This window comes from Erythrolamprus reginae, chromosome 13, assembly GCF_031021105.1.
Source record: "Erythrolamprus reginae isolate rEryReg1 chromosome 13, rEryReg1.hap1, whole genome shotgun sequence".
Taxonomy (NCBI): Eukaryota; Metazoa; Chordata; class Lepidosauria; order Squamata; family Dipsadidae; genus Erythrolamprus; species Erythrolamprus reginae.
The window spans coordinates 14,566,716-14,593,002 of NC_091962.1; the positions used below are offsets into that span (position 1 = coordinate 14,566,716).

The following is a 26,287-nucleotide window of genomic DNA, read 5'->3' on the forward strand; positions in this document are numbered from 1 at the left end:
GTCTGTCTCTCTATATCTCTCTCTCTATCTGTCATGTCGTCTCACTATCTATCTATCTATCTATCTATCTATCTATCTATATCTATCTATCTATCTATATCTATCTATCTATCTATCTACCTACTCCATCTATCTATCTGCCTCCCTGCCTACCTACCTACTTCTCTATCCTATGTCATCTCTCTGTCTCTATCTACCCATCTACCTACCTACCTACCTATATATTTATCCTATCATCTCATCTATCTCTATTTATATCTACCTACCTTCCTCTCTATCATATCATGTTGCTGTCTTTATCTATCTATCCAACTATCTGTCTATCTGTCTGTCTGTCTGTCTGTCTATCTATCTACCTACCTACCTACCTACCTACCTATATATCTATTCTATCATCTCATCTATCTATATCTGTCTACCTACCTGCCTATCCTATCATTTCATCTGTCTGTCTGTCTGTCTATCCATCTACCTACCTACCTACCTACCTACCTATATATCTATCCTATCATCTGATCTATCTGTCTGTCTATCTATATCTACCTACCTACCTACCTATCTCTCTAGTTATCCTATTAGGTCATTTGTCTATCTATCCATCCATCCATCCATCCATCTATCTACCTTGCTATCTCTAGCTAGCTAGCTAGCCATCCATCTATCTACTTACCTACCTATCTCCACCTATCTATCTATCTTTCTTTCTGTCTGTCTGTCTGTCTATCTATATCTACCTACCTACCTATCTCTCTAGCTATCCTATTAGGTCATTTGTCTATCTACCTATCCATCCATCCATCCATCTACTTACCTACCTATCTCCACCTATCTATCTATCTATCTATCTATCTATCTTTCTGTCTGTCTGTCTGTCTGTCTGTCTGTCTGTCTGTCAATACATCCATCCATCCATCCATCCAATCCTATCCTCTGTCTGACTGTCTTTTGGTCTCTCTCTCTCTCCATTTCCCTGTCGACATTATTCTCTGATTCAACAAAACACAGACACACACCTTCCTGAAGTGCTCTCCGTTGTAACCACGTTTGTTCCTTTTTAAGTGTGTGTGTTGGGAGGGGGGGGGCTTCTCCTTTGTCAGCACCCGAGAGATAGATAGAGCGCTGAGTAACTCGTCCTCCAGGGCGGAAGCAGCCGTGCAAGGGCCTCCAAAGCTGGCGCAGCTCTTTGGTTTCCTTCATGTGGGGAAAGGGTTAACGGATCTTCCTCCTCCCCCTCCCCTCCCCATATTTTGGGCCAGGGAGGGGGGGGTCCAGGGTGGGGGAAGGAAAGAAGGAGTTGGGGAGGAGGGGCTCCGAGTGGTGGTGCTGTTGTCGAGCATTGTGGTTTTGGGGGTTGTGCGCTCACAAACAGGTGCAAAAAAAAGGGGGGAGGTTGAAAGACCCACCTTGCAAAACAACAACCCCAAAAAGGGTGGGGAGAGGCCGGTCCTTCCTGGACTGGGTTGTCCTTAGACCGTTCCTTACCGGGAGTTTAGGTTATTTATTTATTAGATTTGTATGCCGCCCCTCTCCGTAGACTTACTTGGCGTTTTGCAACCAGGAGCAAACTTTAAACCCCTGCTGGGAAAATCTGGTCTTGGGGTAGCTGATCTCCAGGGGTAGCCTCACCTTCACAGGGACTAGTGGCATGACCTCACTAGAATCAGGGCCTCAAGAACCCAAGGATGTCCAAGCCAAAATATTCTCCTCATCCTCTTTTCCTCCTTCTTCTCCTTCTTCTGGGACTTAGGTCATTGGATATGAGTTCTCCAAGGCCTTTGACAGAGTGAGGGTCATCAATAAGTTTGATTCCTCCAAGTAATAATGGAAGGGACCTTGGAGGTCTTCTAGTCCAACCCTCTGCTTAGGCAGGAAACCCTACACTACTTCAGACAGATGGTTATCCAACATCTGCTTAAAAACCTCCAGTGTTGGAGCATTCACAACTTCTGGTGGCAACTTCTGTTCCACTGATTAATTGTTCTCATTATCAGGAAATTTCTCCTTATTTCTAAGTTGCTTCTCTCCTTGTTTAGTTTCCACCCATTGCTTCTTGTTCTACCCTCAGGTGCTTTTGAGAAATAGCTTGACTCCCTCTTCTTTGGGGCAACCCCTGAGATGTTGGAAGGCTGCTATCCTGTGTTCCCTGGTCCTTCTTTTCATTAAACAAAGTATACTGCTCAAAAAAATATAAAGGGAACGATCAAAGAACACACCCTAGATCTGAATGAATGAAATATTCTCCTTGAGTATTTCATTTGCACAACTATTCCATTTGCACAACAGCAGGTGAAGCTGATTGTCAATCAGGGTTGCTTCCTAAGTGGACAGTTTGATTTCACAGAAGTTTGATGTTATCTTCTGTTGTTTAAGTGTTCCCTTTATTTATTTTTGAACAGCGTATATATTTAGTATTCTGATTCTTTTTACCAATGTGTAGGACAGAGCATTTACTGGTTGAGATTTGAAGTTGCCAGTCGTTGGACCATTCTGCTACTACATGGTCAAGGTCCTTTTTTAAAAAAAATTGCATTATGCTTGGCTGCATAGCTAGAGGTATCACAAGCAGGGAGAGGGAGATTGTGATCCCGCTGTAGAGAGCGCTGGTGAGACCACATTTGGAATAATACTGTGTCCAGTTCTGGAGACCTCACCTTCACAAAGAAATGGATCAAATTGAACGGGCCCAAAGACGGGCTACAAAAACGGTGGAAGGTCTTAATCATAAAACTTATACTTCATGAACTCAATCGTTAGAGTCTGGAGGACAGAAGAAAAAGGGGGGACACAATCGAAACATTTGAATATGTTCAAGAGTTCAATAAGGTTCAGGAGGGAAGTGTTTTCAAAAGGAAAGTGAACCCAAGAACAAGGGGACACAATCTGAGGTCAGTTGGAGGAAATATCAGAAGTGACGTGAGAAAATATGATTTGACTGAAAGAGTAGTAGATCCTTGGAACAAACTTCCAGCAGACGTGGTTGATCAATCCACAGGAACTGAATTTAAACATGCCTGGGATAAACATCGATCCATCCTAAAATACAGGGAATGGTATAAGGGCAGACTAGGTGGACCAGGAGATCTTTTTCTGCTGTCAATCTTTTATTTTCTCTATGTTTCTATTATCTTCTTTCTGTGTTTACGCATGATATCATTTCTTTCATTTTTGCAAATACACTGCTCAAAAATAAATAAATAAAGGGAACACCTTCTAGATCTGAATGAATGAAATATCCTCATTGAATATTTCATTTGCACAACAGCGAGCGAAATTGACTGTCAATCAGTGTCGCTTCCTAAGGGAAAAGTTTGATTTCACGGAAGTTTGACTGACTTGGAGTTCTATTCTGTTCTTTTATTTTTTTATTTTTTGGAGCAGTGTATTTCAAATTGAGCAAATCGTAACGACAGTATAACACCTTCTTCTATTTTTCCACTATCACCTTTCTCTCCCCCTGTGTGTTTGTGTGTGCGTGATTCGTTTCACAGCACCCCGTTGACCTCAGGTTGAAAAAGTCGAATTTACCGGCAGGACCAATATATATATATATTATTATTATTTTTTTGGCTAAAAGTGAGAGTGCTTCTTACTGGCAGTTCCGTCAAGGAGGATCGGCTGAGTAATTGAAAAGCTGACTCAACTCCAGCTCCCCGAGGCTTGGCTTACCAGTATCGGCGTTTGAAGTCGAAGGGAAGAAACTATCTGGTCGTTGTGGTTTTGTTGATGCCTCTTCTCTCTCTCTCTCTTTTGTCTTTCCGCTTGTTGTTGTGTCATCACGGGGTGGGGGGAGAAGATCAGAGGGAGATAGCGGCGGGTGAGACGATGGGGAAGGGAGATTGCGCGCGTACGGTCGTCCCCGCGTTACGGCCCTCGGTGTAGTGACTGTTTCGACGGTTACCGCGGCAGTGAGAAAAGTAACGTATAAGATGCACTGGAATATAAGACACATCTTAAGTTTTTGAAGAGGAAAATAGGGAAAAATTCATCTGGCTAGTGTCCTTAACCAGCACATTATTTTATCCCCTGGTTAGGGCTTTAAAAAAAACTTTATTGGGAGAGAGTAACAATGAAAGAGCTTGCAAGCCGGTAAGAGCTGGGAACATCCTTAGCACCTGGAAAGAAACATTTGGAGCAAGTTAGAGCAATGGAATAAAAAACCCTGCAAAGACTTAGGGCTAGGAAAACATTCTTGGCAGAGAGTAACAATGAAAGAGCCTGCAAGCCGGTAAGAGCTGGGAACATCATCAGCGCCTGGTTAGGGCTGGAAAGAAATTTACTCGGAGCAAGTTAGAGCAATGGAAAAAAACCTGCAAAGACTTAGGGCTTGGAAAACATTATTGGCAGAAAGTAACAATGAAAGAGCTTGCAAGCCAGTAAGAGATGAGAATATTTTTAGTACCCGGTTAGGGCTGGAAAGAAACCTATTTGGAGCAAGTAGAGCAATGGAATAAAAAACCCTGCAAAGACTTAGGGCTTGGAAAACATTCTTGGCAGAGAGTAACAATGAAAGAGCTTGCAAGCCGGTAAGAGCTGGGAACATTATTAGCACCTGGTTAGGGCCGGAAAGAAACTTACTCGGAGCAAGTTAGAGCAATGAAAAAAACCCTGCAAAGACTTAGGGCTTGGAAAACATTCTTCGCAGAGTAACAAACTATACGATCTGTTATAAGGTGGAAACTAGCTGACTTGACATTTTATTTATTCCATCTTCCTGACTTGACATTTTTTAATTCTATTTTATTTTATTTTTTGGGGGTGGTGGTATAATTTTTTTAATTTTTCTCCGCCATAGAAATAAAAACAACGCATAACCGCCAACACTTCAACAATGCTTATTAATCAACGAAAGGAGTAACAAGATTGCTTACAATTTTTTTTCTTGTATACTTTCAAATTGTGAGAGATTTGACTGTAATATAAATATTTAAGCTTTTAAATATATTTTTTTCTGATTAACCCAATCGTACCACCTGTTCCAGGTTTGGTAAATTTCAGTATTGTCTCTTTTCTTGTATTTCCAATATTCATCTCCGCAATTTCGTAAATTTTATTTATTAAGTTTAGTGTTGAGGGGACATTGTTCAATCAAACAAATACAGAACTTTTTTTCTTTTTCTTATTCATCATTCGATGGAGGCTCTCATATCTCTTTCCTCGTCTAAAAAAAATTCTATAAGCTTGCACAACATTGTAAATGGTTAAACTTCTAAAATAAGATAATATTTTCTCCATCTTACAATTTGATTTGATTTGATTTGATTTTTAAGCTGCCCAATTCCTTCTGCACTCTGGGCGGCATGCAACAATTTAAAACAATTTAAAAACCCTTAAAAAACGAATCATTTGTATCCCCTTAAGCAGGGTTAGAGGGTTTTGGTCTTGTGAAAGGTACAAACAACGAATGTGGGGCAACACCACCCTCTGGTGGACTCCGATGAACACTGCAAGGTCTTTGGGCTAATTGCTGCAGAACTGCTGTCTATCTAATGTTGGTAGTTGACTTTCTCCAAGAGTTAAGATAAAGGACCGTCTGCGGATCCTGGTTTGAACCCGTCAGAACATGGCATCTCTGCTTGCTGGTTCACATGTGCTTTTCTCAAACGTCCAACCTCTTCTTTGCCTTTTTTTTTCTTCCTCGCAGCCCAAATTGAAGTGATCCCCTGCAAGATCTGCGGAGACAAATCTTCTGGGATCCACTACGGGGTCATCACTTGCGAAGGATGCAAGGTGAGGAACGGACTCCTCGGTCACTGGGATCTTGTGTGTTGGCCTGAGTCCCGTTGGCCACAGTTTAATTTAATTTATTGTATTTCTATGCCATCCAATTCCCGAAGAACTCTGGACGGCTTGCAACAGGATTTAGAAATTACATTTAAAAACATCATAAAGATAACTACCAAAGAAACGGGGCAGCCATAGAGAAGGCCCTGCCCTACAGAAATAGTTTTTTCTTCCCCCTTGCAAAAGATTCCCCTGGGTGGGTGTCGGCAGGGGGAGGAGGGAGTGTCTCCCTTTCCTGGAAGTAGATGTCCATATTTTTTTACTGAACCAATTTTGGCTCTCCTCACTGATGGACCACGGAGTTGTTCGGCTTCACAAAGCCTAGGAGGCCACCAGTGAAGCTACCAAGGGTCCATCTTCTCAGTTTCACCTTCTTGGCTCCCTCTCCAGGGCTTCTTCCGACGCAGCCAGCAAGGGAATGTGACCTATTCTTGTACTCGGCAACAAAATTGTCTGATCGACCGCACCAGTCGCAACCGCTGCCAACACTGTCGCCTGCAGAAATGTCTCAGCCTCGGCATGTCCCGTGATGGTAAGACCAATGTTGAGGGAGGGTTCATGTCAGTTGGCGCCCAAGTGAAATTAGAGACCTGACACGAAACTTGTAATTTTATGTTAAATAAGTATATTTAAACATCTATATTGACAGCAGAGAAGATAGTCAGGAACACACTAACTTTATGAGGTAAATCGTGTGAGGCAAAATGTGTGAGGTAAATCGCATGAAGTTGAATCGCATGAGGTAAATCACATGAGGTAAATCGCATGAAGTTGAATCGCATGAGGTAAATCGCATGAGGTAAATCACACAGCACTAAACAGAGCACACAGAGGAAAAATAGCGGGAAAAAGGGAAACTCCCCCTTTATACCCAGAGCAACCAATCATAGCATAGATTGCCTCATGCAGGAGCCCCCACTCTCCAACCAATCAACCACAAGTGTGTTCGGGCCCATTTACTGTTTCAACTACTAAATTAAATATCTTAACAGTTCCAAAGTCTGCTAGATTTCCCCCGGATTTCTAAACACAACATTGTCCACTTGGATTTGGAGATATTCCCTTTGTCCCTTGCCTCCTTTTGGTGGTAACACACCACAAAATGGGAGAAAGGGGAGAAGAACCAGATTGTTGAGGAGCTTCAAGCGACTACTGAATAAACTCAAAATTGCTTGTGTCTTAAATCTCCGGCATTGTTTTTATCTCTGGAGAATAGTTCCTTCATTTGTCTTTTCTCCCAGCTGTCAAATTTGGCCGGATGTCCAAGAAGCAACGAGACAGCCTCCACGCCGAAGTCCAGAAACAGCTGCAGCAGCAACAACATCATCATCATCAAGGCGGAGAGAGCTCCACCTTCTCCTTGGGCATCGCCGACGGTCATCTCAAGCTGGACCCTTCTCCAAATCTTCCAGAAGGTTCCCCTGCTCTCCTTACCGGACAGACTCGCCTTAGCCAGTCTCCGGATGAGATGGCAGGCTTGGCCTACTCGAACGGACTCCCCAAGGCGCAGAGCCTTCTGGGTGAAGACCAGCAGGACCTTTTCAAGAAAGGGTATGGTCCTGGGGTCATCAAGGTAGAACCCAGGACCAGCGTCTATTACACGATGGAGATGCAGGCGTCACCAGACCTCCTGCCCCCCAATGTCAGCAGAGCAGAACGGACAGCAGCCATGGAGACCCTTGACTTCTACGCCAATCCAAGCTTCACCAGCTTCTTGGAGTGCCCGCACCCTTCGCTGATGGAGATTGGTGAGTGAATGAAGGGTTTCGGAAAGAAAATGAAGTGTTAAGTGGACAAGGGGAGGTCTTCAGCGGAATAACAAAGTTATTCTTGGATCTTGGAGATCTTCTAGTCTGTGGGTTAACTATCCATGTCTACAAGAATGCGGAATGCCCTCTGTGGATAGGATAGGATTAAATATACATGCCTGGTTAAGGCAACCCACTCCTTTGATTAAGTTAAGGAAATAATTATTCATCTATGCTTCCATTTACCCAAGGTAATTAAAAAGCCTTCTGTTTGTCTAAGGCAAGATACTAATTAGATACTCTACTCTTTATTTATCCATCCTTCCCTGACAGGATTATTATGTCTGTGTGCTATGTGTTATATATTAATCATTTACATTGTAACTAGGTTAAGTGAAGAATTAATACTTTATATTCGTATATACAAGAAACTCGTTATAGAAACATAGAAGACTGACGGCAGAAAAAGACCTCATGATCCATCTAGTCTGCCCTTATACTATTTCCTGTATTTTTATCTTAGGATGAATCTATGTTTATCCCAAGCATGTTTAAATTCAGTTACTGTGGATTTACCAACCACGTCTGCTGGAAGTTTGTTCCAAGCATCTGCTACTCTTTCAGCAAAATAATATTTTCTCATGTTGCTTTTGATCTTTCCCCCAACTAACTTCACATTGTGTCCCCTTGTTCTTGGGTTCACTTTCCTATTAAAAACACTTCCCTCCTGAACCTTATTTAACCCTTTGACATATTTAAATGTTTCGATCATGTCCCCCCTTTTCCTTCTGTCCTCCAGACTATACAGATTGAGCTCATGAAGTCTTTCCTGATACGTTTTATGCTTAAGACCTTCCACCATTCTTGTAGCCCGTCTTTGGACCTGTTCAATTTTGTCAATATCTTTTTGTAGGTGAGGTCTCCAGAACTGAACACAGTATTCCAAATGTGGTCTCACCAGCGCTCTATATAAGGGGATCATAATCTCCCTCTTCCTGCTTGTTATACCTCTAGCTATGCAGCCAAGCATCCTACTTGCTTTTCCTACTGCCCGACAAAACTGTTCACCCATTTTGAGACTGTCAGAAATCACTACCCCTAAATCCTTCTCTTCTGAAGTTTTTGCTAACACAGAACTGCCAATGAAATACTCAGATTGAGGATTTATTTTCCCCAAGTGCATTATTTTACATTTGGAAACATTCAACTGCAGTTTCCGTTGCTTTGACCATTTATCTAGTAAAGCTAAATCATTTACCATATTACAGTCCAAGGAAATCCAAGCGTCAAATCATGAAGCTGAGATCATTCCAACCTGGACAAAGCATTGTTCTAGAATTCATGTCTACTGTGATTTCTACAGCAGTCCAAAACATGGGGTTTTGAACCCACTTCTCAAAATCTAGACGGATTAGACCCAGGGTAGTTTCTATGGGGCTCTGATTGCCACCTTGTTGTTCTCCTCCTGCAGAGCACTTGACCCAGAATGTCCTCAAGTCCTACCGGGAGACCTGTCAGCTCCGCTTGGAAGACCTCCAGCGGTTGAGGTGGGAGACCTTCACCCGAGAAGAAATTTGGAGCTACCAGAAGAAGGTGAGATGGAGTTCCACCCGCCCCTTCTCAGAGAGGAAAACCCCACCTTGGAGTTCTAGTTTGAGGATGAGGATTGGGTGGCCTTGTTGCTCTTTGAAATGTGGTGGTTTTCATGAAGATGTTTCATGGCCCAGCTGGGTAACGTGATCAGTGGTAGAAGGGAGGGGGATGAAGGAAGAGGAGGAAGAGGAGGACCACTGCGGGGGCTCTGAGCTAGGTTGTTTTTTTGCCGATGTTTCACTAAGATATTAGATAGCAACATCAGTGGTAGAAGGGAATGGGATTTGGAAAGAGGGGGAGGAAGAAAAGAAGGAGGAGGAAGAGGAAGAGAAGGAGGAGGAGGAAGAGGGGAAGGAGGAGGAGAAGAAGGAGAAGGACAAGGAAGAGGAGGAGAAGGAGGAAGAGGAGGACAAGGAGGAGGAAGAGGAGGGGGAGGAAGAGAAGGAGGAGGAAGAGAAGGAGGAGGAGGAAGAGGAAAAGGAGGAGGAAGAGGAGGGGAAGGAGGAAGAGGAGGAGGACAAGGAAGAAGAGGAGGAAGAGAAGGAGGAGGAGGAGGACAAGGAGAAGGAGGAGGAAGAGGAGGAAAAGGAGGAAGAAGAGGAGGAGATGATGACACCTGTGGGATCCTTGGCGCTCCCTGAACTTGGTCCTTTTCTTATAGACCTTTCACTGCCCAACTAGGGAATGCCTTCAGGGCTACTTCCTCTGAATCTTTGCTCCCCTCGTGTCCTTCCTCCCCATCCACCCAAACTTCCTCTTCATCATCTCCTCCTCCTTCCCATCAGACTATGGAGGAGATGTGGGAACGTTGCGCCTGCCGCATCACCGAAGCCATCCAGTACGTGGTGGAGTTCGCCAAGCGAATGGGGGCCTTCATGGACCTCTGCCAGAACGACCAGATCGTGCTTCTCAAAGCAGGTAACGGGGCGCCATGCGTTTCTGCCTCCATCTTTGCAGGGAAGAACAAACGGCGCTTTCTCCTTTGTTCTGGGCGGTTGAGATTCACGCATTTTCTCTTTGTTCCTATGTCATTGCATTCGGCATGGCTCTTAATGTTTTCAAAAAAAATTTCCCCGCCGGCTTGTTACCGTATTTTTCGGAGTATAAGACGCACCCTTTTCACCTCTTAAGAAGTTGAAAATTTGGGTGCGTCTTATACTCCAAATGTAGGTTTTTTCCCAGCCCTAAGTCCTTGCAGGTTTTTTCATTGCTACTCTCTCTGAAGAAGGTTTTTTCCCAACCCTAAATCCTTGCAGGCTTTTTTATTGCTACTCTCTCCGAAGAAGTTTTTTTTTCAGCTCTAAGTCCTTGCAGGCTTTTTTAATTGCTACTCTCTCCAAAGAAGGTTTTTTTTCCTAAAATTGTTCCTGTCCCCAAAACGGGAAGAGACCAGAACAGCGTTCAAGGGATGTACCCCATTTTGGTCTGAGCTGAGGACTTCAGCTGAAGTTTTTTTTCCCCCAAAACAGGAAGGATTGGATGGATTAATTCCACCTTCTCTCCCCCCCTTCAGGTGCCATGGAGGTGGTTCTGGTGAGGATGTGCCGAGCCTTCAATTCTGAGAACCGGACGGTCTTCTTCGAGGGCAAATACGCCAGCCCGGAAGTCTTCAAATCTCTCGGTAGGAGCACCAGGGTTCCGATCGATGCAACAATGAAATCATGAGCCCCAAGCCAAGCTTCAGAAGGAATCCAGTTATAGAGGTCCCTCTACTTACGAACTTAATTCGTTCCATGACCAGGTTCTTAAGTGGAAATGTTTGTAAGAAGAAGCCATTTGTAAGAAGAAGCCTATAGGAATCAATGTAAAAGCAAATAAGGCATGTGATTGGGAAAACCATAGGGAGGGTGGAGGCCCTGTTTCCTCCCAGAAGATTCCTAGAGAGGCCCCACAGAGGCTTCTCCCTGCCTTTTCCAGCCCTGTTTCCTCCCAGGAGATTCCTAGAGAGGCCCCACAGAGGCTTCTCCCCACCTTTTCCGGGCCTGTTTCCTCCCGGGAGATTCCTGGAGAGGCCCCACAGAGGCTTCTCCCTGCCTTTTCCAGCCCTGTTTCCTCCCAGGAGATTCCTAGAGAGGCCCCAGAGAGGCTTCTCCCTGCCTTTTCCAGCCCTGTTTCCTCCCAGGAGATTCCTAGAGAGGCCCCACAGAGGCTTCTTCCCACCTTTTCCGGGCCTGTTTCCTCCCGGGCGATTCATAGAGAGGCCCCACAGAGGCTTCTTCCTCCTCTCTTCCTCCTCCTCCTCCTCCTCTTCTTTCACTTCTTCTCCTCTTTCCTTCTGTCTCTTCTCCTCTTCATTCCTCTTCCTTCTCCTCTTCCTCTTCTCCTCCTCTTTGGAATATGGTTTAAACAACGAGTCTTCAAGATAATAACAACAGATAATATGATTATAAACAAACTCATGGATTGCGCTGAAATGTCCAGGCTCACTTTTGAACTTTGAAATAAACAAGAGAAAGACTTTTACACAATTTGGGAAAATATATAGAGAGAGCTCGCTTTCTGATTCACCAGGAATGCAAAACAAAATGGAAACAACTTACTACGTAACCATTTTCCTTTCTTTTTCTCTTTTCTTTTCCTTCTATTTTTTTCTCTCTTTTTGTCTCTCTGTCCATCTTTCTCATTTCTCTTTTTTCGCTAGGTTTTTCTTTTTTTCCCCTTCTTCCTATCCTTTCTTTTCTTTCTCCGAATTGCATGTTTGTAATAGTCGCTTATTATTCTTTTTGAATTGTGTTCTGTCGAGGTCTCTGGTAGACTCCTCCCAAAAATGCACAGATACAATTTCAGACACAAACACATTTGATAATTCAAAACAATGTTCTTTATACCGAAAATGCAAATAAACAGAGCACTCTTTTTGTATTGCAAAGAGCACTTGTCTCCAAACAAACTGGTAATTTGTACAAGTCCCTTATCAGTTCTGTGATACTTAGCTTGCAGCTGTGAGGCAATTCACAGTCCTTCTTCTTTCACAAAGTGAAACACACTTTGCCCGGGTTTAGTTTCAAAGCGGGGAAAAATCAGCACACAAAAGGTCAAAGTCAGTAAAGCTGTCACGAAACACAACGATCAGATAATCCTCCACAATGGCCAAACCCACAGGCTGCTATTTATAGTAGCCTCACTAATGACCACAGCCCCACCCAACCACAGGTGGCCTCATTTTCTTTGATAATAATCTCTCAGTTGTTGCTGCCTATGCATCGCTCTCCGCATGCGTGGCTGTATCATTAACTCTTGTTCTGAATCCAAGGAGGAGCTAGAGAATTTATCTCCTTCTGAGCTGTCTGCCCCACTCTCCTCCTCCCTGTCACTCATGTCTTCTTGGTCAGAGGAGCCTTCATCAGCAGATTCCACCGGGGGCAAAACAGGCCTGCAGCATGTGGATGTCTCCCCCACATCCACAGCCCTTGGGGCAGGAGCTGGGCCAGAGCTAACCAGAACAAATTGTATTGTTTTTCTATTTATGAATAAAAACTTATTAAAAAATAAATAAACAAGCCTTGCTTCCCTCAGGTTGCGGGGAGCTGATCAACTCCATTTTCGACTTCACGCAAAGCCTGTGCTTGCTCCACTTCTCCGAGAACGAGATGGCCCTTTTCACAGCCTTGGTGTTGATCAACGCAAGTAAGGACCAAGCTTATTGGGGTTGCGGTTCAGCCTTCCACAAATAAAGAGAAATAAATCCAAAGAATCCAAAACTTCGCCTCCTTCAAAATTCCAATTTATTAACAGAGCCACATTAGCACAACTGGAGAAAACCAAATCTAAAGTTTTACGAGGGTTTTTCCACCCTGGTTAGAGATCACTTCCTTGAATCTCCTGCAGTGACAGGCTCCTACAGGTTCCATCCAGGTACTCAGAAGAGAAGGATTTAGTGGTAGTGATTTCTGACAGTCTCAAAATGGGTGAGTAGTGTGGTCGGGCAGTAGGAAAAGCAAGTAGGATGCCTGGCTGCATAGCTAGAGGTATCACAAGCAGGAAGAGGGAGATTGTGATCCCCTTATATAGAGTGCTGGTGAGACCCCATTTGGAATAATACTGTGTTCAGTTCTGGAGACCTCACCTACAAAAAGATATTGACAAAATGGAACGGGTCCAAAGACGGGCTACAAGAATGGTGGAAGGTCTTAAGCATAAAACGTATCAGGAAAGACTTCACGAACTCCATCTGTAGAGTCTGGAGGACAGAAGGAAAAGGGGGGACATGATCGAAACATTTAAATATGTTAAATATGTTAAATAAGGTTCAGGAGGGAAGTGTTTTTAATAGGAAAGTGAACCCAAGAACAAGGGGACACAATCTGAAGTTAGTTGGGGGAAAGATCAAAAGCAACATGAGAAAATATTATTTCCCTGAAAGAGTAGTAGATCCTTGGAACAAACTTCCAGCAGACGTGGTTGGTAAATCCACAGTAACTGAATTTAAACATGCCTGGGATAAACATAGATCCATTGTAAGATAAAATACAGGAAATAGTATAAGGGCAGACTAGATGGACCATGAGGTCTTTTTCTGCCGTCAGTCTTCTATGTTTCTATGTTTCTACTCAGAAGCGGTAGAAAAAATTTGATCAGGAACGCAGAACCGGGAGAAAAACCCTGAATTTTTTTTTCCCTTCTGGGTTTTGGGTATGTTTTTCCTTTGGCAGTAAATGAGGTCGAACGTGTATAATTTTAAAAGAGCTGTGCATGCGTGTACGTACATACGGTTTATGTAGTAGATAATGTATATTTTTGTAGGCCTATGTGTAATATGTATGTACACATACGGCATATATATACATATAATTAAATGGTATATTTTGGATGTTCAGTAATAGTAAATAGAGAGGGGAATTTGGAATAATACTGTGTCCAGTTCTGGAGACCTCACCTACAAAAAGAGATGGATCAAATTGAACAGGTCCAAAGACAGGCAACAAAAACGGTGGAAGGTCTTAGGCATAAAACTCATCAGGAAAGACTTCATGGACTCAATCTGTAGAGTCTGGAGGACAGAAGGGAAAGGGGGGACACGATCGAAGCATTTAAATACGTTAAAAGGTTAAATAAGGTTCAGGAGGGAAGCGTTTTTAATAGGAAAGTGAACCCAAGAACAAGGGGTCACAATCTGAGGTTAGTTGGAGGAAAGATCAGAAGCAACGTGAGAAAATATGATTTGACTGAAAGAGTAGTAAATGCTTGGAACAAATTTCCAGCAGACGTGGTTGGTCAATCCACAGGAAATGAATTGAAACCTGCCTGGGATAAACATAGATCCATCCTATGATAAAATACAGGAAATAGTAAAAGGGCAGACGAGATGGACCAGTGGGTCTTTTTCTGCCGTCAATCTTCTATATTTCTATGTTTCTAAAAGGAAAAAGTAATAAATGGATACTTAGGTAATAATATTATGAACTGGAGTGATTTCTTGGTGACAAATGGGTTAAGGGAAAACCAGCACAGAAGTAAGTTCAATGTATATGATTTGTGTATAATAATATATTAAAATTAATTGTGTAATAGGTTGTGAGCACAATAATAAATGTAACTCGGAATGGCTACACAAATGCCCAGTGTTTTTAAAAGTCTTTTGTTTTGTGTGTTATGTACACTGCTCAAAAAATAAATAAATAAAGAGAACACTTAAACAACACAATATAACTCCAAGTAAATCAAACTTCTGTGAAATCCAACTGTCCACTGAGGAAGCAACATTGATTGACAGTCAATTTCACCTGCTGTGGTTCACATTCAACTTTGTACAGAACAAAGGAATCAATGAGAATATTTCATTCATTCAGATCTAGGATGTGTTATTTGAGTATTCCCTTTATTTATTTTTTTGAGCAGTGCGTGTATATATGTGTGCGTGTGTATAAATTAAACTTTTTGTAATAAATAAAAAAATTAAAATTAAATCAATTTTAATAAATCAAATCAAGCTTAGCTGAAAATCCTAGGAGGGGTGGGAGGGCTGACGTCCATCAAAGCTTCGCTTTTGCAAACAGAGTCGAGGCCCCCAACAAATTGCTCTCTCTCTGTGTGTGTGTGTTTTTTGCAGATCGCCCCTGGCTGCAAGAGAAAAGCAAGGTGGCCTATTTGCAAAACAACCTTGAAGTGGCCTTCAAACAGATGTTGCAGAAAAACCACCGAGAGGGCATTTTAGCAAAGGTGAGCCTGTGCCGGGGCTTCGAAGAGGAGAGGAAAGAATACAGAAGAACACAACCTTGTTTTTTCCAAAAGCTTTTTTTCTAATTTTTCTCCACCTTCACAAATTCAGATTCAACAAGTACAGTGGTCCCTCTCCTTACAAACTTAATTCGTTCCATGACCAGGTTCTTAAGTTTATAAGAAGAAGCCATTTTTTCCCATAGGAATCAATGCAAAGGCAAATAAGGCGTGCGACTGGGGAAACCACGGGGAGGGTGGAGGCCCTGTTTCCTCCCAGGAGATTCCTAGGGAGGCCCCACAGAGGCTTCTCCCCGCCTTTTCCGGCTCTTGTTTCCTCCCAGGGGATTCCTAGAGAGCCCCCTCAGAGGCTTCTCCCCACCTATTCCAGCCTTGTTTCCTCCCAGGAGATTCCTAGAGAGGCCCCATGGAGGCTTCTCCCCACCTTTTCCGGCACTTGTTTCCTCCCAGGGGATTCCTAGAGAGCCCCCTCAGAGGCTTCTCCCCACCTATTCCAGCCTTGTTTCCTCCCAAGAGATTCCTAAAGAGGCCCCACAGAGGCTTCTCCCCACATTTTCCAGCCCTGTTTCCTCCCAGGGAGGCTCCAGGGAGGCTTTTCCGGCCCTGTTTCCTGTTGACACCAAATTCCTACCCTAAAAAACCCCATCAATTTTGTCATCAATATTTTTGGTCTAATTAACCTCCACTTTTAGCTCCCACTTTAATATTTGCTTCCTTTACTTCTTTTTCCTTTACTCTTTACTTTCCCATAACTTACGGTTTCTCGTTCTTTTTTATAATAAGGCCTATTGCTCTATTGATATAAACATTGATCCATCCTAAGATAAAATGCAGGAAACAGTATAAGGGCAGACTAGATGGACCAGGAGGTCTTTTTCTGCCGTCAATTTTCTATGTTTCTCTGTTTCTATGAATGAGGAAGGAAGGAAGAGAAGGAAGGAAGGAAGACAAAGAAGGAAGGAAGGAAAGAAGACAAGGAAGGAAGGAAGGAAAGGAAGGAAGGAAGGAAGGAAGAATCCACAGTAATTGAATTTAAACATGCCTAAGATAAACATATATCCCTCCTAACATAAAATACAGGAAATAGTATCAGGGCAGACTAGATGGACCAGGAGGTCTTTTCTGCCGTCAATCTTCTATGTTTCTCTGTTTCTATGAATGAGGAAGGAAGGAAGGAAGGAAGAGAAGGAAGGAAGGAAGACAAAGAAGGAAGGAAAGAAGACAAGGAAGGAAGGAAGGAAAGAAGGGAAGGAAGGAAGGAAGAATCCACAGGAACTGAATGTAAACATGCCTGGGATAAACATAGATCCATCCTAAGATAAAATACAGGAAATAGCATAAGGGCAGACGAGATGGACCAGGAGGTCTTTTTCTGCCGTCAATCTTCTATGTTTCTCTGTTTCTATGAATGAGGAAGGAAGGAAGGAAGGAAGAGAAGGAAGGAAGACAAAGAAGGAAGGAAGGAAAGAAAGAAGACAAGGAAGGAAGGAAGGGAAGGAAGGAAGGAAGAATCCACAGTAATTGAATTTAAACATGCCTAAGATAAACATATATCCCTCCTAAGATAAAATACAGGAAATAGTATCAGGGCAGACTAGATGGACCAGGAGGTCTTTTTCTGCCGTCAATCTTCTATGTTTCTATGAATGAGGGAGGGAGGGAGGGAGGGAGGGAGGAAGAATCCACAGTAACTGAATTGAAACATGCCTGGGATAAACATAGATCCATCCTAAGATAAAATACAGGAAATTGACCAGGAGGTCTTTTTCTGCAGTCCATCTTCTATGTTTCTATGAATGAAGAAGGGAGCAAGGAAGAGAAGGAAGGACGAAGGAAGGAAGAAGGAAATAGTATAAGGGCAGACTAGATGGACCAGGAGGTCTTTTTCGGCCATCAATCTTCTATGTTTCTATGAATGAGGAAGGAAGGAAGGAAGAGAAGGAAGGAAGAAGGAATGAAGGAGGAAGGAAGGAGGAAGGGAGGAGGAAGGAAGGAAGGAAGAAGGAAGAGAAGGAAGGACGAAGGAAGGAAGAAGGAAATAGTATAAGGGCAGACTAGATGGACCAGGAGGTCTTTTTCTGCCGTCCATCTTCTATGTTTCTATATTTCTAAGCTTGAGTTCTGTACAAGAATCTGGCCAATGACGGTTAAGGGGAAAAGAGCAGGAGATAAGAAAGCATTCAAGACCTCTTGCGGCCTTGTAGGGATTTGTGACTTGTGACATGTTGGACTCCTCCCTCGAGTCCTCTCCTAAATGGGGCACTTCCCAGGTGAGCCAGGCAGGTGAGAGTATCTCACTTTCTCCCGCTTTCTCTTTCCAGTTGCCGCCCAAAGGAAAACTCCGAAGTCTCTGTTCCCAGCACATGGAGAAGCTCCGTTCCTTTCGCCAGATGTACCCCATGGTCGTCCATGCCGTTTTCCCACCGCTGTACAAAGAGCTCTTCAGTTCAGACTCCGACCCGCTGATTCAGGGGCCCACAGGGGAGTAACCCCCCCCTTCCCCACAAGTAGATTAGGTGTCGCCCCCCGGTGGCCGGAAGCCAGATTGCAAAACGAAAAATCGCATTGAGAGACTGAGTCAAAAAAAGGGCGGGCAGGACTGGGAATCGGCGACCGCTCGGCTCTCTTCCTTTTGGGGGGTCTTCTGCTTCATCTTGGGAGAAAAACAGGCCAGGTCCACCTGTCCCCCATTGGAGGGGACCCCTCGAAATTTATGTTTAAGGGTTTAGCTGCCGCGGAGGCAAGGAAGCAATAAGGGGGGGATTAGGTGACAATCCACCGGGGTACGATTTCGTGGGAAGGTGACGTCGGACGTTGCCTCCAGCTCAGGCAAACCCCCCTCCCAAAAAATACCTCATTTGTACTGTTTAACGGCAAATTCTCAGCCAAGTTCAAAAGCAATTTATATATGTAGTTCTAGGGAAATGGACGAGTGCGGTTTTCCAAGATAGATTTTATTTTTCTGCACCTCAGATCCGCTTTGGAATGGCGACCTAGAAGCCCAAGTTAGTTCTTTAGGCTTATTCGCGATTTCTGCAAAAGCCCCTCGCGGTTTCCTTTGGGGATAAAACAGCCCCCAGGACTGTTTTAAACGCGTTGAGCTTTCAGGAGCTTCCGTAGAGAACATATTTTCAGTTGAAAAAAAGAAATCCACTATGTTACATTGGATGCGCCTGGACCCGAACTCAAGCCCTTCCGTCTATTCTTCTAAAGCTTTTCCTTGGGTTGAAAACCAAAAAAAATAAAAATGGTTGGAAATATTTAAAGGGGGAGGGGAGGCTGTGTAAATACCAGTTGGAAAAGAAAAAGATTTATTTTTTTTTAAAGCTAAAATGTAGAGAAGTTGGTCTTTTTAAAAAAGTTTAGTCTACTTTTTAATTTAATTAAATCACGGTGCATATTGGTACAAATGGTTGGATTTTATTCGCTTATTTGTGACTCTCTTTATTTTTGTTATACCTGTTTTGGAGGTGGGGGGGAGGTGGAAATGCGTGAGCATTTGAAAGACAACGGATCAAATCCCTATAAGGATAATTCCAATTTTCTGGCCTATGGTTCTGGCAAGCCGTCTTTTTAATTATTCTGATGTCCATTTTTGAGCTCTGGAATCAGTTGCGGTTGGAATTCGATGGACACTTTGACACCGCTAGGAATTAAGTTTTGGAAACGGAGACTTCTTTGGCTGCAAGGCACATAGAGATTAAATGTGCGGTGATTGGGAAAATTAAAATATCTCCCTCTCATACATACAAAACCAATTGTAGAAATGGGAGTTAGACTGGGATTAGAAAACAGGTCTAACAGATATTATAATAATAATAATAATAATAATAATAATAATAATAATAATAATAATAATAATTTCAGCCAGCTGCAAATCCACTGAACTACCCAGGGGTTAAGTCTAATCTTCACAGCGGGATCACAATCTCCCTCTTCCTGCTTGTTATACCCCTAGCTATGCAGCCAAGCATTCGACTCGCTTTTCCTACCAGGCCTGACCGCACTGTTCACCCATTTTGAGACGGTCGGAAATCACAACCCCTAAATCCTTCCCTTCTGAAGTTTTTGCTAACACAGAACTGCCAATACAATACTCAGATTGAGGATTCCTTTTCCCCAAGTGCATCATTTTACATTTGGAAACATTCAACTGACAGTTCAAAACCACGCACGGCACCAGTAATTTTTTTTCCCCTCCGGGTTTTTGTTTTTTGTTTTTAAATATGGGGCTAAGTTGGTGGGCTCCCCACTCCACCCTAAGTTGAGAACGGAAGGTTTCGATTTGGGGCTCTGGAGCTGGATGGCTACGTTCCCAAGCGCTCACCTTTTCCGTTGGGTGGCTGGAAGGAAAAAAAATTGGTGCTGCTTCATTTTGCAAGGATGTGAGAGTGTGTGAGTGTTTGTGTAGCGTTGTCCTGCTTTGCTCCTGTGTGTGCCAAGCAGCAGTAAAAAAAAAAAAAAGGGAAAAAAACCACAGCAGAAGAAGAAAAATGACAGAAAGTCGAGAAGGGAATGTTCTCAAGGGAGGAACAACGACAAAGGAATCCAGAGGACGGAGGGACGAGAGACAGACTCTTAAGCGGTGTAGTAGCCCCAGGTAAGCCATTTGTTTTTTTCCGAGCTATTTCTGAGCTGTTTGCAGGTGTGAAAAGGGGTGCAGAAGGAGAAAAGGGGGGCAAACATGGGCTTTTTATAGAAACCTAGAAGATTGACGGCAGAAAAAGACCTCCTGGTCCATCTCGTCTGCCCTTATATACTATTTCCTGTATTTTAGCTTAGGATGGATCTATGTTTATCCCAGGCATGTTTCAATTCAGTTACTGTGGATTGACCAACCACGTCTGCTGGGAGTTTGTTCCAAGCATCTACTACTCTTTCCGTCAAATCATACTTTCTCACGTTGCTTCTGATCTTTCCCCCAACTGACCTCAGATTGTGTCCCCTTGTTCTTGCGTTCACTTTCCTATTAAAAACATTTCCCTCCTGGACCTTATTTAACCCTTTGACGTATTTAAATGTTTCGATCATGTCCCCACTTTTCCTTCGGTCCTTCTTTCTTTATTTCTCCTTTATTTCGGTTCGGAGGGAAGGCGTGTACGAAAGCATCACCAAATTGCTCCTTCCATCCGAAGAAGAATTGAGCAGGGTTGGCGTGACCCAATTGGGGTCCGACGTGCAAACAATCCCCACGTTCAAATCTAGAAACTTAGTGGGTGTGGGTGGAGAGCTAGTTGGGAAGTCAGCAAAGAGGAGGGGGGAGACCTCACCTACAAGATATGGATAAAATTGAATGGGTCCAAGGACGGGCTACAAAAATGGTGGAAGGTCTTAAGCATCAAACTCATCAGGAAATATTTCATGAACTCCATCTGTAGAGTCTGGAGGACAGAAGGGAAAGGGGGGGACATGATCGAAACATGTGAAAGGTTAAATAAGGTTCAGGAGGGAAGTGTTTTTAATAGGAAAGTGAACCCAAGAACAAGGGGGCACAATCTGAGGTCCGTTGGGGGAAAATCAGAAGCAACGTGAGAAAATATTATTTTACAGAAAGAGTCGTAGATGTTTGGAACAAACTTCCAGCAGACGTGGGTAAATCCACAGGAACTGAATTTAAACATGCCTGGGATAAATATAGATCCATCCTCAGATAAAATACAGGAAATAGTCTAAGGGCAGACTTGATGGACCAGGAGGTCTTTTTCTGCCGTCAATCTTTTATGTTTCCATGAATGAAGAAGGAAGGTAGGAAAGAAAGAAAGGGAAGGAAGGAAGGAAGAATCCACAGTCACTGAATGTAAACATACCTGGGATAAACAGGTCTTTTTCTGCCGTCAATCTTCTATGTTTCTATGTTTCTATGAATGAAGAAGGAAGGTAGGAAAGAAAGAAAGAGAAGGAAGGAAGGAAGGAAAGAGAAGGAAGGAAGAAAGCAAGGAAGGAAAGGGAAGGAAGGAAGGAAGAATCCACAGTCACTGAATGTAAACATGCCTGGGATAAACATAGATCCACCCTAAGATAAAATACAGGAAATAGTATATAAGGGCAGACTAGATGGACCATGAAGTCTTTTTCTGCCATCAATCTTCTATGTTTCTGTTTCTATTATTACTATTTTTACTAATTATCATTATCATTATTGGAAGTTGGAGATCCTGCCCAATCCTGAAGGACTCATAAATAAATTCTGATTTATTTATATTTTCTTTGCTTGGAGACCAAAACCAAAATTGTCCCATTTAAGCTCTGTGTTTTTATTATTATTATTATTATTATTATTATTATTATTATTATTATCCTCCTTCTCCTCTCTTGCTGCTGCTGCTCCTTGGCCCACTTCGACTGCATCGGGTTAATTAAATGTTCCCATTTAAGATGCACATCCCGAGCCAGGGACTCAGCGGGAGCCATCGCTCACCCCCCGCTGGGGGAAAAAAATAACGTGCGAGGTGCCAACTTTGCATCACATTTTGTTCTCCGCAAATGGGTGAGGAGTCGAAGAGGAAGGAAGAGCTGAGAAAAATTATTCTGCGCCCCCCCAAACCCCCCCCCCCCCATCAGGTTATTTTCTTTCCCGCCCCTACCACAACCTATGCTTCCTTTAAAACTTGATTTTAATTTAATTTAATTCAATTTATTCCATGTATAAAGCACCCGACTCCTGACAGACACTGGGAGGCATACCACAATAAAACAGTATACAATAATTAAAAACCCCAATATAGATAGAATAGAGTAGAATAGAATAGAATAGAATAGAGAAAAGAGAAGAGAAAATAGAATAGAGAAGAGAAAAGAAAAGAGAAGAGAAAATAGAATAGAATAGAAAAGAAGAGAGAAGAGAACAGAAAATAGAATAGAATAGAATAGAAAATAATTGAAAAGAAGAGAGAAGAGAAGAGAAAATAGAAGAGAAGAGAAAAGAATAGAGAATAGAATAGAATAGAAAAGAAGAGAGAATAGAATAGAAAATAGAAGAGAGAAGAGAAAAGAAAAGAGAGAAGAGAATAGAGAATAGAATAGAATAGGACATTATTAGACTATAGAATATATAGAATATAGAATATATAGAATATATGGGACATAGAATATAGAATAGAATTCTCCATAGAATAGAATATATTAAAAGATATTCATTATTCATCAAGGTCTATCCCATCCTACTTCTTCAAAAACTGGGATCCCCCCCCCCCTCCTAAATTTGCTACGTAGCACCTCTGGCGTCTTCCCAGGTGCTATTGGGCCTCCCACAGGTCATCGGTCCCACCCCGACGTCTCCAACCCAGTGCTTGGCTTGGAACAAACTCGGAGAGCTTTAGCAAGTGAGCCAATTCACATTCCTGCTCTTTAAAATTAAAAAAAAAAAATCCAGGCCTGTGAAAGCTTTCCCGAATTTATTTTTTTAAAATAGGTGCACTCAGCACGATATGATTAAAAAATGGACCTGTGGTGTCGTTAGGAGTTGTGGTTTGGAAGTGGTGGAGAAGGGAGGGAGAGAATGAAAGTGGCTCGCTTTGAGTGGGCAAAATGTCAGCCCGAAATGATGTTCTCATCTTGAAGCACCTGAAGGCAGGAGGAGGAGGAAGAGGAAGAGGAGAAGGAGAGGAAGAGGAGGAGGATGTATTAGATTTGTTTTGTTTCTATATTTCTATATTCTGTGAGCCACCCCGAGTTTTCAGAGAAAGGCGGCATACAAATATTATTATTATTATTATTATTATTATTACTACTATCATCAATAATAATAATAATAATAATAATAATAATAATAATAATAATAATAATATTTGTATGCCGCCCTTCTCCAAAAACTCGGGGTGACTCACAGAATAAATATAGAAATATAGAAACAACAACAAACAACAGCAATAATAATAATAATAATAATAATAATAATAATAATAATAATAATATTTGTATGCCGCCCCTCTCCAAAAACTCGGGGTGACTCACAGAATAAATATAGAAATATAGAAACAACAACAAACAACAACAACAGCAATAATAATAATAATAATAATAATAATATTTGTATGCCGCCCTTCTCCAAAAACTCGGGGTGACTCACAGAATAAATATAGAAATATAGAAACAACAACAACAACATCTGACCTCTCCTGACCCCTCTTTTTCGATCTCCCCCCCCCCCTCATAGTAGCCTTTTGTCTTCTTGGCCTCTCCGTCTCTCGTTTGGCTTGACGGACAGACGCCTCATTGTTTTAATGCACTGGTGGGAATTGTGCCATGGAATTACTTAAAAAGAATGACGCCCCGGAGGCTGGGCGGGATACGGGAGCCTCCTCTGAGCATAGACGGGCGGTAGAAGCCCGATGTTCTCAGAGGCCGCCTTGCTTTTCAATCCTGGAGTTTATGGTGGAAGGTACGTATGTGCTCCGCCATTCGGAGCGGAGACGGAAGGGACCTTAGAGGTCATCTAGTCCAACCCCCTGCTCAAGCAGGAGACCCTAGACCCATGGTGGTGGACCTGTGGCACAGCCCTCTCTGCAGACAGGGGAGATATCGGCCCCTGCAGCTCAGCTCCACGGCACATGTTTGCTTGCCCCTCCTGCTGGCCAACTGATTTTTGAGTCATTGATGCGCAGGTGCTGGGGCAGGGTGCATGCAAGAAATGTGTGCGCATGCACAGGGGTGGGGGAATGCAAGGGGTCATGTGCAGATGCACCAGTCGAGGAGCATGGGAGTTTGCATGCATGAACATTGCATTGTGGGTTATAAACAGGCAAAGGCTCCCCATTGACGGCATTACAAGACCGTTCCCAAAGTGAGTGTGTCCAGCACTGTTCCCTCTAATGTGCGCAGCGCGCCAGGGCGCAGGCAAATGCCAAACACAGCACAGCATTTTTCAAGCCCATGCAGTGGAGCCAGCGCCATTTTTCCCCGCCAACATCTGATCTGCCCCTCCCAAGCTGTTGGCGTGGGAGAAACCCCCGGCTTCTCGGACTCTGTCTGGGGCTGCCGTCGTGCACGCCCACCTCCTTTGCAACCTCCCGAAGGCAGAAATTTGGGGTGGAGGCTGATGGAGGCCAGCACGTGACTCTCCTTTGTTTCTAAGCGATCCACACCCAGGCATGAAAATGTGCCGCTCAGACATTATTTATTTATTTATTTATTACTTAGATTTGTATGCCGCCCCTCTCCGAAGACTCGGGGCGGCTCACAACATGTAGAAACAAATCATAAGCAATCAGACAAATTTAAAATATTTAAATATTTAAAAAACCCCATATGCTAACAGACACACACACAGACATACCATGCATAAATTAAACGTGCCCAGGGGGGAGATGTTTCAGTTCCCCCATGCCTGACGGCAAAGGTGGGTTTTAAGGAGTTTACGGAAGGCAGGAAGAGTAGGGGCAGTTCTAATCTCCGGGGGGAGTTGGTTCCAGAGGGCCGATGCCGCCACAGAGAAGGCTCTTCCCCTGGGGCCCGCCAACCGACATTGTTTAGTTGACGGGACCCGGAGAAGGCCAACTCTGTGGGACCTAATCGGTCGCTGGGATTCGTGCGGCAGGAGGCGGTCTCGGAGATATTCTGGTCCGATGCCATGAAGGGCTTTAAAGGTCATAACCAACACTTTGAATTGTGACCGGAAATTGATCGGCAGCCAATGCAGACTGCGGAGTGATGGTGAAACATGGGCATACCTAGGTAGGCCCATGACTGCTCTCGCAGCTGCATTTTGCACGATCTGAAGTTTCCGAACACTTTTCAAAGGTAGCCCCATGTAGAGAGCATTACAGTAGTCGAACCTCGAGGTGATGAGGGCATGAGTGACTGTGGGCAATGAGTCCCGGTCCAGATAGGGCCGCAACTGGTGCACCAGGCGAACCTGGGCAAACGCCCCCCTCGCCACAGCTGAAAGATGTTGTTCTAATGTGAGCTGTGGATCGAGGAGGACGCCCAAGTTGCGGACCCTCTCTGAGGGGGTCAATGATTCCCCCCCCAGGGTAATGGACGGACAGATGGAGTTGTCCTTGGGAGGCAAAACCCACAGCCACTCCGTCTTATCCGGGTTGAGCTTGAGTCTGTTGACACCCATCCAGGCCCCAACAGCCTCCAGGCACCGGCACATCACTTCCACCGCTTCGTTGACTGGGCATGGGGTGGAGATGTAAAGCTGGGTATCATCCGCATATTGATGATACCTCACCCCATGTCCTTGGATGATCTCGCCCAGCGGTTTCATGTAGATGTTAAATAGCAGGGGGGAGAGGACCGACCCCTGAGGCACCCCACAAGGGAGAGACCTAGGAGTCGACCTCTGACCCCCCACTAACACCGACTGCGACCGGCCAGAGAGGTAGGAGGAGAACCACTGAAGCACAGTGCCTCCCACCCCCAGCCCCTCCAGCCGGTGCAGAAGGATACCATGGTCGATGGTATCGAAAGCCGCTGAGAGGTCAAGGAGCACCAGGACAGAGGATAAACCCCTGTCCCGGGCCCGCCAGAGATCATCCATCAACGCGACCAAAGCGGTTTCCATGCTGTAACCGGGCCTGAAACCCGACTGCCAGGGACCTAGATAATCGGCTTCTTCCAAGGACCGCTGGAGCTGGAGTGCCACCACCTTCTCAACAACCTTCCCCATAAAGGGAAGGTTGGAGACTGGACAATAGTTATTAAGGACAGCTGGGTCCAGGGAGGGCTTCTTGAGGAGGGGGCGCACAAGCGCTTCTTTATAGAGTGATGGAAAAACTCCCCTCCCCAAGGAAGCGTTGGTAATCTCCTGGGCCCAGCTCCGTGTCACCTCCCTGCTGGCCGAAACCAACCAGGAGGGACACGGATCCAGTAAACAGGTGGCGGAACTCACAGCTCCAATGGCCTTGTCCACTTCATCAGGTGTCACCAGATCAAACTCTTCCCAGACAGGTGGACAAGTACGTGCCCCAGTCACCTCGACTGACTCGTTGTCAGTCGGCTCTGTTGTACAATTGGAGTCGAGGTCGGCCCGAATCCGAGCGACT

General features: G+C 43.9%; 1 protein-coding gene across 3 annotated transcripts in view; it reads left to right on the forward strand.

Moving 5' to 3' along the window:
- The window catches only part of RORC (RAR related orphan receptor C), a 46,082-nt gene extending 27,373 nt beyond the window's left edge, over positions 1-18,709 (forward strand). For all 3 annotated transcript variants that reach the window (XM_070766300.1, XM_070766299.1, XM_070766298.1), the window contains exons 3-11: positions 5,642-5,727; positions 6,172-6,313; positions 7,023-7,529; positions 9,001-9,122; positions 9,908-10,040; positions 10,636-10,743; positions 12,639-12,749; positions 15,172-15,281; positions 17,621-18,709. In XM_070766300.1, coding sequence (XP_070622401.1) covers positions 5,642-5,727; positions 6,172-6,313; positions 7,023-7,529; positions 9,001-9,122; positions 9,908-10,040; positions 10,636-10,743; positions 12,639-12,749; positions 15,172-15,281; positions 17,621-17,788 — 1,487 coding nt within the window. In that variant the 3' untranslated portion in view covers positions 17,789-18,709. The remainder of the gene's footprint in view (positions 1-5,641; positions 5,728-6,171; positions 6,314-7,022; positions 7,530-9,000; positions 9,123-9,907; positions 10,041-10,635; positions 10,744-12,638; positions 12,750-15,171; positions 15,282-17,620) is intronic.
- The last annotated feature ends 7,578 nt before the right edge of the window (positions 18,710-26,287 follow it).